At 35.6% G+C, this 16,023-nt stretch overlaps 1 protein-coding gene across 1 annotated transcript in view; it reads right to left on the bottom strand.

Annotated features, from left to right (window-relative positions):
• The window catches only part of grin2da (glutamate receptor, ionotropic, N-methyl D-aspartate 2D, a), a 162,699-nt gene that overhangs the window by 63,482 nt on the left and 83,194 nt on the right, over nucleotides 1–16,023 (bottom strand). Inside the window, exon 6 of the mRNA XM_055055179.1 lies at nucleotides 10,161–10,301. Coding sequence (XP_054911154.1) covers nucleotides 10,161–10,301 — 141 coding nt within the window. The remainder of the gene's footprint in view (nucleotides 1–10,160; nucleotides 10,302–16,023) is intronic.

The following is a 16,023-nucleotide window of genomic DNA, read 5'->3' as shown; positions in this document are numbered from 1 at the left end:
ACATCAGTCCACATCAGTAACTGTCATGAATGCAGTGAACCTTAACCTCTTAACTGTCACCACAAAAATGCTTACATAATAGTCAGTGGGTCCATGAGGAGAGTGGCGTTGTTATGACAAAGAAGGGGTTTGAAAATACTGTACATTATTGAATATTAGACTATTGTCCCTGTACATTTGGTAAATAGCTGTTCCAATCTTTTTTATGTACAATATACAATACATCTATAAAATGAACCTTTTTTTTCCTAAATATAGTCTATTTGAGAAAAAATATGTTTTTGAACATCTATATACAAGTTTCACAGGTTCCAACAGTCATACTGGGAGGTTTGGCAAAATGGTTGTTGGTTTCAAGATCCAGTATCCACTTCCAGGTGGATCCATACTTATGATCTTCAATCATTTAACAACTGTCACTTGTGAAGAGAAGTGGGAGAGGAAGCCATGTATAAATGAGAGACAGAAGGATGACTGATGGAGGGCAAACCTAAGATTTCAAGGCTATGCAGTCACGTGAGATCCAGCACAACTGGTGTGAAACACGAGTTTGTGTCGATAACATGTGATTTCTGAAATAATGATGAATGGATGGCTCAAGATCTAATAAGAGTCAAGCACTGATGGTGTGAGACAATGAAATAAAATCAATAATGTCTAAGGTGCACAGCTCAGGACTGGAGTTGTCACATGGGAAAAAGGGGTTGTGGAAAGGAAACAGCACTCAACAAATTTAATGGGGAGGACACAGAGCTAGCCATGAGACAAAAATATAAAAAAATGAGATGTGTGAAAAAAATATGCCTTTCCTCTCTGGTCTTAAAATAATAATTGCTTCATGCTTTGATATCTAGATACACTGGGACTTAAAAAAAAACAACTTGCTGGTACGAATGGTATTATTTATGTGGCTGGAGTTTTGATTTCTCAAAGGCAAAGGTTTTGAGAAAAAAGGAGAGTACCATGCAACAAAATATTCATTTTATCAAGACATTGTTTATCTCTTTTCCACTTATTTTATGTTTTTTTTTTTTTTTACATTTATTCTTGTTGATGGGCTTAAATATACTGGCACCTGACAACTGAGACAACTCCTGAGTGAAAGAGTGACCAACTCCTTCTCAAGGAGGCTGGCTTAGGAGACACAGAACTCCTAAAACAATAGGTTTAATCTGTGCAGTTATGCAATAGGTTTTAAAATACTGAATAGTATTACAAATGTCTAACAGGCAAGGTAATTTTATTCATATAGCATCATTCATACACAAGGCAATTCAAAGTACAGAGATTGAGAAGAAAAAAGAGTAACCATCCAAGCTTTTAGAGCTTTGAGAGAAAAAAAACAAAGGCTAGAGCAAGAAGAAGACAAAGACAGAACGCCTATGGGATAAGAAGAAAAGAAAGAAAAGCTCAAAGTTAAGAGAGAATGAGAAATACAGACAGAAAACAACAAGTAATGGAGAGACAGAGCAAGCAAACAGACAAATAATAAGGCAGAAAAAGGTGGAAAAGAAGTGAGTGGAAGGTAACTGGAGTAATAGCTGAGGGAGAGGAGCAGCTATTTAAACATCAAATAGTGTCAGGAAGAATTTAAGGGTGCCTTTTACATTCTCATTTTCATGATTATAAGCAGGAATGGCACTTCTTATGTTAGACTGCAGCACAATCCAGCAACCACACATTCACTCCAGCACTTCACTTCCATCATTATACTGATGTGGCTGCCTTTATTAGCACTGATGGGAAAAGTCGCAGCGAGGATATCAGGGGAGGGTCTTCATGTGCCGGAGTGCATCTGCGCGCTCTCCACTAAGCCGACGGCTCCCACAGTGGTGGCAGAGGAAGCCACAGAGCCAGAGGAGAGCCGCTCATACCTACTGACAACGAGTAATTTATCATGAAGCAAATGTGACAAATCAACTGCATATCAGCAGCACCTATTCTGTGTTTTTCACCTGCGGGGATCAGGTGATCATTTGCAAGCTCCCACACTGATTAAATAAGGTCTCACATAATGCCATTGTTTTCTGGCTTCTTGTGGAGAACATGCCATCTTGTTGGCCTTTCACTACAGGGAGGTGAGTGCTATAGCTGCAAGCTGAGTTGGTCAGCTGCATTTTATGATATGCTCATAGTAAAACTTGTCAAGTCAGGAAAAGAAAAAAAAAGTGTTTCGCTGTGAACTGTCTGAAATGCAGTCAAATAGATTTAGGTTGGTTTTGAAAGCTTTTTTCCCCTTAGTATGTGAAACCATTATTTGTTGACTTGAAATTTTAAGTGTGACAAAAAAGGAAACCAAGTAGAGAAGATGTGATGGTGTAAAATTTGTTGTTGAGTTAAACAACAAATTTTAAAAACATTTTGAGAATCATTTGTTTACCTAACATCAAAGTACTTTTATGCTTGGAAAGAAACAGGTGAAGCTGCTTAACAGAGATTGTTCACAGTGTCTTTCTCCCATCCTGTGCCCAGGGTGTCCTACAAAGACAAAATTTTCATAATTATAATACGCAGCTGTTAAATTGATCTACTCTGTAGTTATTATGCATCATTGCATTTTTGATGCAAACGCATTTTCCAACTCTCCTGTTTATCTTTTCTTTACTTCCATCTATGTGGAATCTCCTTTTCTTTTTCCTACATTGTGTTCCCGTCCTCTGTCCTCTCTTCCTGCTTGCCAGCAGACCCTGTGCTTCCAAATCCAATTATCCTGCTTTAATCCAAGATCATGCATCAAAAGTCTTTGGGGCCACTTTTTCAAGAGTCAGTAGGATGGGAGAGAAAGGTGGGCAGGCCATAAGAGCAGACTGATGGAATGTGATTGGACAGTGAGGCAGAAAAAAAGAGTAAACAATAAGTGAGCTAAAGGAATTTCAAAGATGATGGAAGATTTACATAGTTATCACTTTTACACTTTTAAAAAAAGGATTTTTATTTTCTTAAATTACAATGATGTTTTATATTGTGTAAAAACATTTCTATTTGCAGAATAAATTCCTATGATAAAGAGGAAGATGAAAAAGATTTATTGATGAAAAAGATGACTCCAATTCTTAATAGCATTGAATCCAAGAAACAGGATTCAATGCAAGGTATGTTGCATGACTGAAGAAATAGTCTCACATATCATTCTGAATAACATTTCTTTTATTTCATTCTCAATAAATTATTGGAAACTCTTCTCACATACCAACATTTCCAGTTCACTGGAAATGCTATTTATTCATTGTCACTGAAACCCAGACAGATCACCGTTCACTTTCAGGTCAGACACAAGGTGCCAGGGATAGAAGGGGATGTGTGGAAATGCAGGATCATTGTTGCTTTATACCAGGACTATTCAAGTCTTCAAGAGCCTGTGTCCTGCAAATTTCAGATGTGTCCCTGGTACAACAGGAAGGTAATGGTATTCCACACTGGGGATTGAAAAAGCATTTCTCTGTTTTACTCATTTAAACTGTGGAACCATGTATCTCTGACCAGTTGGCAGCAGTGTTGTCAGGGCCAAAGACAATGCATTTAGCTAATCTCAACATATTACTATGAGAATATGAGTCATACAGTTTTTCAGCTGGGTGGTCCTCAATCTTAGAGATATTTTTCACTTGACAAAACAGCTCAGAATTTTTAACACAAGAAAATCTTTCATATCGATTCTGCAGAACTACAGAACATTCATGATCACTGAGGAATAAACACAAGAATGTCTTTACTTGCTGAAAAGGACCTTAGATGTTGAAGGAAATATATTGTTTGTCTTGTTTTATCAATTCAGAAGATGGTCAGTCATGACTCCTAAATGTTTACACAGCAGTACAATAAGGACTTGATTATCAATCCTGTCTTTATATGTGCTGTACAGGCAAACATGCGTAATTGTACGAATGAGATGTATTGTTACCTTCTAAAGGACTCCTCCCATGGTGACCTCGTCAGTATGGGCCTGACTCTCCCTTAAACTGCAGAGTTTTTAATTGTTCCAGTTCCAGATATGTGAATGTCTTGTACTTATATTGTGCTTTATCAAGCCAGTCGATCCCAAACCGCTTTCCACTACATTCAGTCATTCACCCGTTCACTCACGGATCACGGATGGAGCCAGGATTTGAATCAGGAAACCAGCAATTACAGTACCAACTCCTATCATTATCAAAAGTTGTGAACAGCTCTGTCCTGTAAGAAAAGCTTATTGCCTCAAAGTTTAATGAATTTTCTGATGCTACCCACAAAAATGAATAAATATATATATTTTATGTTTGTCAAAACTAAATAATGCTTCAGCATTTATTCATATGGAACAGCTTGGTTTCAAAGGAATAGAAAGACTTGCCACTTCAGTGTTACTTCGATCTTCAAAAAACCTCTGTAGCAGGATAATCCACTTCTCAGCCTTTAATCTTCCTGTTCGGTGTTTGTAGATTACAGAAACATTGTGCATTCGGACAGAGGTCAGAATGGAGATTTTGCTGTTATTTTAGAATTTAGTTCTAAAATTAGTTCTTCTTTTGTTAATAGCAGCATAAAAGTTGCTTAGCACTTGATTTTTATGTATTCACAGTCTTCAGTCAGCATAGATGACATTTAGATAATGTTACTAACCATCTAATAGCTGGAAAAAATGCATTTAGAATAAAGTTAATATAAATGTCAAATTTCCAGTCACTATTTCCAATACATTTATAACTTTAGTTGTTCTGCCAGATTAGCTATATAGGCTATTAGATTTTTCCATTGTGTTTCAGTGAGTTCCAGTGAGCTGCAGATTGTTCTTTTGCACATATTTTAAATGTCACATTCTGACTGTTCTCTGTGGTTTGTCATGCATTAATTTATCTAATTGCACAAGTTTGCATTCTGGCTCACTGCCGTTGGCTGTAATTGTATAGCTTGAAGTTGCAAAATGATTTCCGAGTAGACAGTCACATCACCACCACCGTTATCTCTGCCTCTGTCTCCTGTCATCTCTGTCTTCCATTTACTCCCTCTCCTCCCTCATCCATCCTTCTCCTCGACACGTCTCAAGCGCTGCCTGCCAAACTTGCATGACACACATTTCCTGCCTTTCAAGTCTTCTCACACATCTCTTTTTTTTTTTTTTTTTCCCTGTGTGTGAACGTCCTGATATTTGTGCAGCCTTCTGTGCAGATTGTACTGCGGAGAATTTCTGGCGTTTTGGTGAATGATTAGGGTCACGAGGCTGTGACAGTGGTGCCTTTTTTCTAAAATACACATTGGTTTTAGCTGTTAGCACACACAAAAAGCCAACAGACTCGTCAATAGAGACTTTTAGGAAGGAAAGCAGCAAAATGTGTGGAGGTTGTTTTCAAACGCCTCTCATTAAAAGATAAAGCACAATGTTGATGAGGCTATTTAAACACACTTTGCATCATGGTGTAAATGATTTATGAGGTATGGTGTGAAACTATGTTTGCAGAATCAACAATTTAAACTCTGATCTCATTACTTTTGAAACCAAGTTAATAAAGCTCTAATATCAGCTTCAAATGAACTTTGTTTTAAGTGGTTTCATATTTCCAGAGTCATTTATTATACTTAATTTTATTGTATTGTGCTTTGCTTTCACACCACCTGAGCCAACTGTCAAGGGGTTTTCAGTTGTGAATAAAAACACTATTGTTCAATAGTCAGCAAGAGTAATGATTGTTTTCGTTAAATGTTGGTTTCTTAAAAAACAGAATACAGAAACTGTCTTTTTCATAGAAAAGCCTCACAACAGATATCACTGCTCAGTATGTCTGTGAACTCAGACAAGAGACTTTGATCTTTTAAAAAGGGAAGCACAAGTAAAGACTTAGAGTTTGAAAGTTAAATATGTTTTATCTGTCTGTACCCTTAAAGTCGATGAAACATATTCTCCTTTTTTGCAGACTGCAGCACATACACATACACAAACACTATGAAGGAAGAGGAACTGTTACTAAAGAGTTGTTAGAATAGCCACCAAATGGCATAAGGAAGTTTTATCAGGCAAATGCCAGAGGATCCTATAATGAATCAATACATTAAGTGAATGACACAAAATTCAAAGGATGCCAACGAAAGAAAGTAACTCCAGTCTTTGAGATTAGTGGAGATCATGTGGATTTGCAAAGGCACAGGTTTTTGTTCCATATATTACCCATATAGGATTTAGCATGGAAGTTATGGGCACCCACACAATAGGTGAAAGTTCTTCTCACCCAACACAGACCAAACCGGAGAGGTGATTGCACATTTAGCGCCAAGCAGTACAGAAAGCTTTAAAATCCATATCTGCTTTCCACACACAGGTTTTACACTCATTATGAAACAGAATGAACTTGTTTATTTTGAAACGTAGATATATCACTTGTCTAGAATTGAGCAATAAACGGCTGAGTCCACTTAGCCAAATGTCTTGAGATTAAATAAATATAAAATGTTAAAAAATTATAAATACGGGTCATAATTCACTTCAGACATAGCTGATAGTCACCTTTATTTCTTAAACTAAAGCAAATTGAAATCATTCTTCTACCGGCCCTGAACCGGAACTGGTTTGCTTATCAAGTGAATATATGATGCTTTCCTTACCAATCAACCCCAGCCAGAAAAGATTGGTAATCACTCTTCTTTTGCTTTCAGCACCAGTTCCTTGCATGGCTGTGTTTTGACTCCACTACTATAATCACAGCACACTCATAAATGCACTGCATGCCATTCCAGTAACACCATCATAACCATAACCATCACTGTCACACTCACTGACTCATTTCAGGAGACAATAAGAAAGCCCATAAAGCTGAGATACACCGACTGGACACATGGTGGACAGATGGTAACTGGGTTCTCAGCACTGTGAAAAGAAAATAACAAATTTTGAAACTGACCCATGTTTCCACCAATAGTGATTGTGTAGAGAGAGTAGACAGCTTTAAATGTTGGCCAGACTCAGATGGATGCACAACAAAATTAATGCGGTGAAGAAGACAGAGCAGTGCCTACATTTCGGACTTGTGACGAAAAACGACCTGTGGAGAAAACTGTTAGCATGTTTTCTAGCTGGAAAACATTTTGAATTTGTATGAAAGATAACAATATCAAGGTTTATTGTACACTCAATAAAAGACAGTCTGGTTTAAACAAAAAATACAAATTAGAAGAAGTATCTTAAGCAGCTTAAGTTATTTAAAGACTTTAGACTGAAGAATTTATTTGTGGCCCTTTAAGATTCATTTGTGCATTCTTGCTATGAAGCTGTATTTACGGTGATCAGTTGTCCTCTTTTTATGTTTTATGATATGCATGCAGTAGTAGGGTGATCTGTGAAACGAATATTATATTTTTTATGTGTGTGGCTGATACAGATGTGAGTATGCAATCTTGCTCTGTGCAAAACATTCAAAAACATGACATTATTCAAAGTACAGCAATTTCCTAGAATGCACGCTTCCAATAAATTGTTGAAAAGAAAAAAAAAACAGTAAATGCAGCAATTCTTTCAAGATGAAAATCTCAAACTTTCCAATGACAGATTTACATTTTTACTGAGACTGGTAAAAATACCAGTTTGATGATGACAAAAACCATTGAAATGCTACTTGATTCGACATTTCTGGCTCATGAAACAAGCCTCGGCTGCAATTTCACACTTGAAGGGAGCAAAGCTTTTGTCACATTGATATTATGATCAGTGGATTGATGGATAAGAGACCATCTGGGAGAGCCAACCTTTTATATCAAGTGCACAGATTATGGATATAGATACAGTTCCAAGTGGATACTGCCGTAAGATCTTGAAATCTTTTGATATCTCTCAACTGTCCAGGTGGTATGAGTTTTTATGAGATTTAGGTATGTAGTTGTGTGCTATTAGCTTGACCATTATTGCATGTGTTTGAGAATCTCATTTCAAAGCAAGAAAGGAAGTAGCTTTTGATCTGTGTTGTCATATTGAGTTACCTAATGAATTTTGCCTGATTTGCTGACAACCCTTAATTACAAAGGAAACCACACATGCTACAATAAATGCACAAACCTGGAATGGATTACCTTAATATGATTGTAGATTTTTTAAGGCACAATTTGCAGATTATAAAACCTTTACTTCATATTAAAAAAAAAAACAAAACATGGGCTTTCATAGTTTCTCTAAAAATCTTAAGAAAATTTACTCCTTTTCCTGTAAAATCTACTTTGTATTTCTCATTATCTTTTATGCTTATTGCATGCTTAAAGCCATGGTTACAAGTAAAGAGAAACAGTAAACTCCAGTGAGATTGTCGATTCATTCACAAACACTTCAAACTGGGATTGAGACAACTTCTGGCAATCGGGTTCTGATTTCTGAAAGAGCTGAGATGACATAACGGTGTTTAAGAGAGCATGCTATTGTTAGGTTTGCAGGTTCAGGTAATGAACTGGAGAGGTGTCAAATCTAAAGAGTAAGGCAGTTTAGGTTTTATTAGCCATGAGAGTGATGTAGCCAATGATTTATGAATGGCCAGAGGCAGAAGGGGCTCAGATGCAGCCATATGCAGCTGTGTTTGCAACACAGTATTTTATTTTATTATTTATTTATTTTTTATTCAAAGTGAGAAATTCTTTGTGTCCTAAATTCTTACATATTTACATGTGAATGTAGCTTCACAATTGTACCAGCTTTGACTTGACTTTTGTCAAAACAGAAACATCTTAGAGAAAGGGTGTATCACTTGAGAATAAAATCCTCCATGTATTACAAGTGTCATTCATGCAACAGTACGGGGGACTATCTCTGCTTTTCAACAAGACTGCCTTGAGCCACAATACCTGTCAGCATGACAGACAACCCTGTCATTGATTGAGAGAATAGAAAAGCAAGACTGTGATGGGCATAGAACGTTTCACCGATTTTTAAAGTGAAACGGCTAACTTTATATAAAAGAACTGGAATTCAACCAGTAGTGTCTATTCATCTGGTTTCTGAAATCTTGTTTGTGTTAGAAAGATGTTATGCTGACATCAATCTACTGTCTCTGAAAAATTTATTTTTGTACATGTTGGTTTTGCGTTCCAGATCAGAAGTAAGTCCATTTAACACTCTGAATCAATAATTACATGTCAGAAAAACGACAGGAATTGCACTTCACAAGTAAAAAAAATTAAAAGTTCCTCATAAATATATAAATTTTAGTACGTTTTGGGATATTCCACCACTCAATTCTCTAACAGTTGCATTTGTAAATTTGAATTTAAATATCCAGAGTCCGAGTGGCAGCAGGTTAACAGCCGTCAGCTGAAAACAGGAAAATCGGATTCCTCCAAACAGTTCCCTAAGGGCAACGGGCCAGAGAGCAGCAGCCAATCAAGCATGCAGTCAAAACCTGGAACATGTCCCTTCCTCATATCTGCATTCCCTCTGGACAGAAAAATTAAATTGTCTAAAATGTGACTGTTTGAATGTCTCAGAGATTGTGCAGAAGTTTGCATCGCCTAAATAAATAAAAAAAATAAAAACGCAACGTTTGTTTTGCGTCTTTGTTTTATGTATTTTTTGTTTCCTTTGGAAATCAAAATTTTAAAATGTCTTTTTTAGTTAATATGGTTATTTGTAATAATAAAACTGGTATTAATAGTGTTCCCTGTTTAATATTTTTGGTTTGTAGTTTAAACAGAAAACCAACAACACATCTATTGTTGACTCTGAATGATTTAGTTGTGTATAAAAAAAACTAGAAACTATTTCCCAGGATGGTTACTGCCAACAACTTATTTCTTCATAATAGATTAATGGATGTTTTTTTCTGGTTGCAGTAAAGAACTTTTAATATCTTGTTTTTCTTTGTTTTCCTCTTTTATGTTCCTTAAATTGATAATGAAATGCATTTAATATTACTGGAAAATAAACAGTGGCATAAAAAATAATCCAGCTTCAAAAGTATCACACTCAGAGACAGTCAATCAGTATAGTGTTAGTCTACAGGTGAACACAAAACATGTACGAAATTCAAATAATAGAACAATGTTAAGCTTCCTTCATTCACAACTTTCACTGAGACTTGTGAGATCTAAGCAACGCATTTCTTTGCTCTGAATGTGGATACCCCATCAAATGTATGGAACAACATTCACTCCTTCCAATTGAAGCTTTATATTGCAATAATAATCAAAGCAATCCCCTCAGTTTTCCGCCCTCTCACCTGATCCTGTCTGGCACTCGGTGGGTCTGGTTTCCATCACTCTGGCAGTTCCCTGCATACTGGGCTCGACTGTTGGCCCCCTGGTCCCTTCGCAGAGCCATCGCCCCATGAGTGAGCACTGAAACTCCCTTGGCAATACGTCTGCAAGATAGCCAAGAGAAGAATGTGAGCCAGGGATAATAGGACATTTTAAAGGTCTTTCTCTGACGCTGCTGAGGTCCAAGGGAATTTTATGAAAAGACAGACTGACTGGGCAAGTGTCATGGAAGCCCAAAAGCTTGCTTGTACACCTGAAGATGTGGAAATCTTCAAATTGCAGAAAGAAATAAAATATACCCCGCAGCTCTATAAAGTAAACAGTAAAAATCCTTAAATCCTCTTTTAATTTAACAAAATATTTGAATACAAAATACAATCCAACATACCTAATTATTAGCTTATCATCTTTGTTTTAATGTAACTTATCCGAGATAAGCCAATTTTGAAGATAAGGATGGGTTAAAGTAAACACGTTGGTAACAACAAATTAAGCCTGGAGGGTGAAAGGAGCCTCATTAAATGATCACTTTACACAGCAATAATTGCTAAAAATGTTTTAGGTTATTTTTAGAGCTTCTGAAATCTTGTATGCTGATAATGATAGAAAATTAACATTTGTTGCTTGATTTATTTTTTGTAGGAAAAAACAAAACAGTATTTATAGGCAGAGGGCTGAATTATCTTCTAATTGCCATCAAACTCCTTTCTGTATAATATCCTGAATCCTGTTTGATGGACAATCACAAGCCTCATGTACCAGATCTCTGGTGGTGTGGTCATGTACCAGATCTCTGGTGGTGTGGTGGACGTGTGTAAGTGGGCACTGTTGGCCAAAATTTCAACATATTTCTACTAACTTTCTCTGCTATCTGTGGCTGAAAACAAGGTCTTATTTGTTTTCAGTAAATTCTATGTTAATGTAAATGGACAACAACAATTCCCATTTGGCAAAAAGAAATGTAATTCATACCACAGAATAAAGCTCAACATCAGAACATCATCAACAATCTGTTTGGGCTCATAAATTATAGGTTCAGATGTACAAGTTTTGACAAGAGTTATTAAAAGGAGAATAACAAAATTGCTCTGTGTAGCATAATTCTTTATAATATATGTAATTCACATGCAAGATGACTTTTACAAATTTGAAATGGAAAATCTTAAGGAATTCCATTCATTTTTGATGTTTCAAGCCTTTATGGTGACTTGCAGACTTGAGCGACAGAACTGCCAATCTTCAAATACACAGGATCTGATCTGGCATGTTGTCAAAGGGCAATAATGATTTTATCTACATTTTCAAAGTATCTCCAAATTGGCAAATCAAATTAAAAGGTACTTAGAATCAACTAATTACTTACCTCATTCAAAATTTGATTTCTGTTATTAATAATCTACCAAGCTTGCTGACTGCATCTGCATTAAACAGGCCAAATCTTTATTTGATCAGGTCAAAGCAGGTGCAGTGATTTTGGAGGATTTAGTAAAGGAAATTGACACTTTAAACCCAGGATTCTTCTAGAGAATGTTCATGACTTAGAAACTGTGCATGTTTTCAAAAGTAATGTCACATTGCACATCAGCAAAACTGTGTAAACACAGCTAATCTCACTTTATTTGACATGTAGTCACAAGATTAGAGTAGCTTTCTAAATGTTGAACTTCTTTGGTAAGCAATTTGGCTTTTCAACATCTTCCCTGCAACTATAGAAAAAGATGGGATGAATTTAAAATAAAATATAGATTTACAAACATCCATTATGCTGCTTTTATAACTGCAAGCAGACACACTTGGTGGAAGTGATAATAGATGTCACACAAGATCAAATATCTCAAGAAGAGTGATGAACACTGAAGGTGTCATCAACTTAAAACAAGTGGGAGAGGCAAAGAAAACAAGCTTTATGAGGTATTTAATCTTTTAAAGGGTGAATATGCCAAAAAAAAAAAAAGAACCAGTGTCTTAATGCACTACCTGGCACCCAAACTTTGCTACACTCGTTTAGCATCATAACATTTCTGTGATAGACCAGATCATGATTAAAGTAGCAGTTTCTTTTTGCCCTTTGACTGAAATATTTAGACTTTAACAGTTAATTTGAAAAAATTGGTTGGTACCCTTGAAAATTGTGTCATAGCAACAGTCTTCAAAATGTTTTCCCTGTTCCCTTCACAGTGGTGATGATTTTTAAACATCTTTCTCATGGTCTTTTCCTTTATACCCTTCCATAAAAACAGATTTGTTAAGTGCACCATTAATAGGTGTCCTGCTAAAAGATTCTATCACCTCCTGGGAGCTTTTGAGAGTAGCCCGGGCAATAGATCTCAGCAGCACCTCCATACTTATGCCCTAAGTAAGACTTTTTCCTCATTGTGTTTTAGCCATGATGGGTTGAACAGAGCTCTATGAGATCTTCTAAGCTTAGGACGTTGTTTATAGAATAACCCTAAGTAAACTGCACCACCTTTAGCCCTTAATCTGCTATGCTTCTTGGACTTGATTTTTATTAGCTAAGACATAATAGAAAACTAAATATTGCTATTATGATTGCAATCTGTCAAAGCAAAAAGGTGCATGGGATATGAATCCATATGCACCACACCGTAGATGGAAGCACAGCATATCTAAAAAGTAGTTTGATTTAAAAAGATGCTAAAACATAATGAATGAATCAAAAAAAGGAAATAATATATTAAGAAGGAAAGGGGAGGTGTTAAGGCAATGTTCAGGGCATGAACATTGCCTTGAATGTATGAATGTTGTTCTGTTAGTTGGAATTATTGCTTTACATGAATAATTCCTCTGCTGATGACTGCTTAAATGAAGAAAAATAAAGCAAATCATGTTGATAGATCTAAATCTAACACAGCAAGTGTCAGTATCATGCATCAAAGTCAACGTTCTAAATTTATTCAGGTGCTCAGTAAATAAAAATATCTTGTTGTCTGTCTTAGGGAAATATTAATAGATCAGTCATTGATCTGTGGAAAGCTTGAAAGAATGCTGACTCTTTGTGAAGGCACTACTTTCTTATTTAACTGTTGACACAACTGATTTTTTTCTAACAAAACCTATCAATTATTTCTTGGATTCCATTTGACATGATGATAAAAAAAAGAAAACAAAGCAACCAAAAAAACAACATTAAAATTATTTTTAATGTTATCACATTTTTAATTCAGACATTGAAAATGCTCACAAAGCAGCTGAAAAAGCAAGAGTTTAAAAGTTCAAAACAACAGAAATTGGAAGTGTCACAATTCATGCCGTCATGTTAGCTGACATGTTTTCTGGGTGTTTCAATTTAAGTCCAAGTGCTGTAATGTGTCAGTAGATTATAGCCAAGAATACAACGATATGCCTAAGAGTCCTCAGACCCTGATCCAGAGACATTTCTTAGAGGAAAGTCAACCAAAAATTAAACAACCAAAACAAATTGAGAAAGAAATGCACTAAGAGAAGTAAAACCACTTAAACTAAGACGGTAAGAAATACATGCAAATTCCACTAAGACTCAAAGTGTCATGATCTGTTTTCCTGTGTGTTCATTTTGAGTTTCTGTGTCTCTGAGTCTCCATGTTGTCCTATCTCCCCTTGATTGTTCCCAGGTGTTTCTCGTTCTGTGATTACCCTCTGTATTTTACCCCACCTGTGTTATTTGTCCCTCATCAGGTCGTTGTCTAATGTGATCCCAGTCTGTCCGTTCTGCTGTGACATTCAGTCATATAACCTGCCGCTACCAGCGTTGAACCTTAGTTTCCGTTCAGCTGTGCTGACTGGTTTCTGGATTGTGTTTTTAGTTAAATTCAGTCATTAAAACCATCAGTCATTAAAACCATCATTCATCTTTACCTGGATCTACAAGTGTCTGCCCACCATCACGACACCCACACTTCCTGACACAAAGAAGCTAAACCAACAATACACTGGGAACACAATAAACCATAACATTTCTGTGAACACAAAAACTATCCAGATGAGAGTAAAACAATTTGACCAGCATTAAAAGGCACACATACATAAACATCCACAAAAATGAGCAAAAAGTAGCTTAAGGAGTGGAAACAACCACTCAGCTTTTCCTCTTGCTTTCATTTCAAACAGGAACAGATAATTTATTTCTTACATGTTCTTCTGGAATGCTTCCTGATTATACTGGAAGTAAAAGTGATGAAGTTGTGATAAATGAAATTCTTATCTTGCAGGGTTTGATGTTTTGAATCAGCTTATGAAGCAGTGACAATTTAATTTTACATATGACTTGAAAGAACGGTTTAGCTGCGGGTGAAATTCCAAACTCTGCAAAAAGGGACATGTTTTTTTTATTATTATATTCACAGAACTACTGATCCATGTCACAATTATCACATATTTCCAGTGAAGAAAAGTTCTCTGAAGAATCTCCAGCAACCACAAAGTGCTGTGGCAGAAATACTAATGCAGCTGAAATAGGCACTTTATTTTAAGGCCAAAAATTGAGATCTTAAACCGTGAAAATGTCCTGTTTTTTTTTAATTTTTTTTAAATGTTTTAATATCAACTAAGTACAAACCCAATAAAACAGAGCTGTTTTGTCTTTTGTTATTATGTCTTCCTATTGCATTGTATATTCTGAAACTGACAGAAAAGTCAAAGCAGTGTCCCAGGAAACATAAATCCAACCATACCATTAAATTACACTGTGCATATAAAACTAAGATAAGGGCTTAGTGCCATTGTTCCTCATCTTGTAACTCGACAATTTCTGTATTTGTTACAGATTTATAAACCTACAAAAAATGGAAATTTTAACCATATTTACCCATCTTTTGTCATGATGTAAACCCCTTTATTAGAAAAGAAATTTACTTTGACAATTAGTATATTATCTACCTCTAGATATTTCATACCGACCATCATTTTGGTTGATACATAGTCTACATGAAGGAAATGTGACTTCATGTGGTAAATAACAAACTACCAGCCGGAGGTTGTAGTTGTTGCAGGGTTTTTTCTTTTTGTTTTTGTTTTTTTTCTGGTTTGGTAAGGATTCATAATCTGTCAAATATCATTTGATTTCATGTTGTAGTTCACAGTGTCTTCATATTCAATCCCTGGATATATCACTATGGATTTTGTTTGAAACAGATATAAAGTTAAAAATAATTAATCCTGAAGAACAAATGATAAATGGCCTCTACTTGAATAGCACTTTATCAAGTCCAGTATCACCAGCTCCAAAAATTACCAACATTAATTTCAAATCCAGTAAAGTGACTAAAATATTGACTATTAATTAAAGATTTTAAGATACCAATAAACATTGTATTAATAAATTCTTAGTTTTCCATGGTACATTAACATAGCATGTTATTCCAGCTGCAGTAACAACAGTCTATTTTTTTCTTTCTACATAAAGTAAAAAACATTAAGTTATACATAATTCAGTAAATCATAACATTGCAAAATTATGGTACTTTTGATCTTCATATTTAGAGAATCTCATTTAAGCCAATGTCAAGTTTTTAACAAGCAAAATGTGAAATGTTTTTGAGATGTATTATGAACTAAAATACTGAACTGAAAAAGTAAAAGGGAAATTTATTTTAAAACATCTTCATAATGATTTATATACCAACTTGTGGTAAAAGAGTGGATTTTAATTCAAGGAGAATTATGTTTTCTTTCCAGAAAGGTTAAACACTGAATCAACCTTTTCACCTGGGAAGGAGGTGCTGGGCTCCATTAACTATTTAAAGGGACATGTCTCTGTTTATCACATCCCTTTAAGTATGCTGCCCCTGTCTTCTTACATCTGTGTTTCAGAACGAATTACAACAATAT

This window comes from Poeciliopsis prolifica, unplaced genomic scaffold (assembly GCF_027474105.1).
Source record: "Poeciliopsis prolifica strain line A6 unplaced genomic scaffold, Auburn_PproV2 SCAFFOLD041, whole genome shotgun sequence".
Taxonomy (NCBI): domain Eukaryota; kingdom Metazoa; phylum Chordata; class Actinopteri; order Cyprinodontiformes; family Poeciliidae; genus Poeciliopsis; species Poeciliopsis prolifica.
Note: the sequence above shows the minus strand (reverse complement) of the source record. Positions and strands in the feature narration are given on the sequence as shown.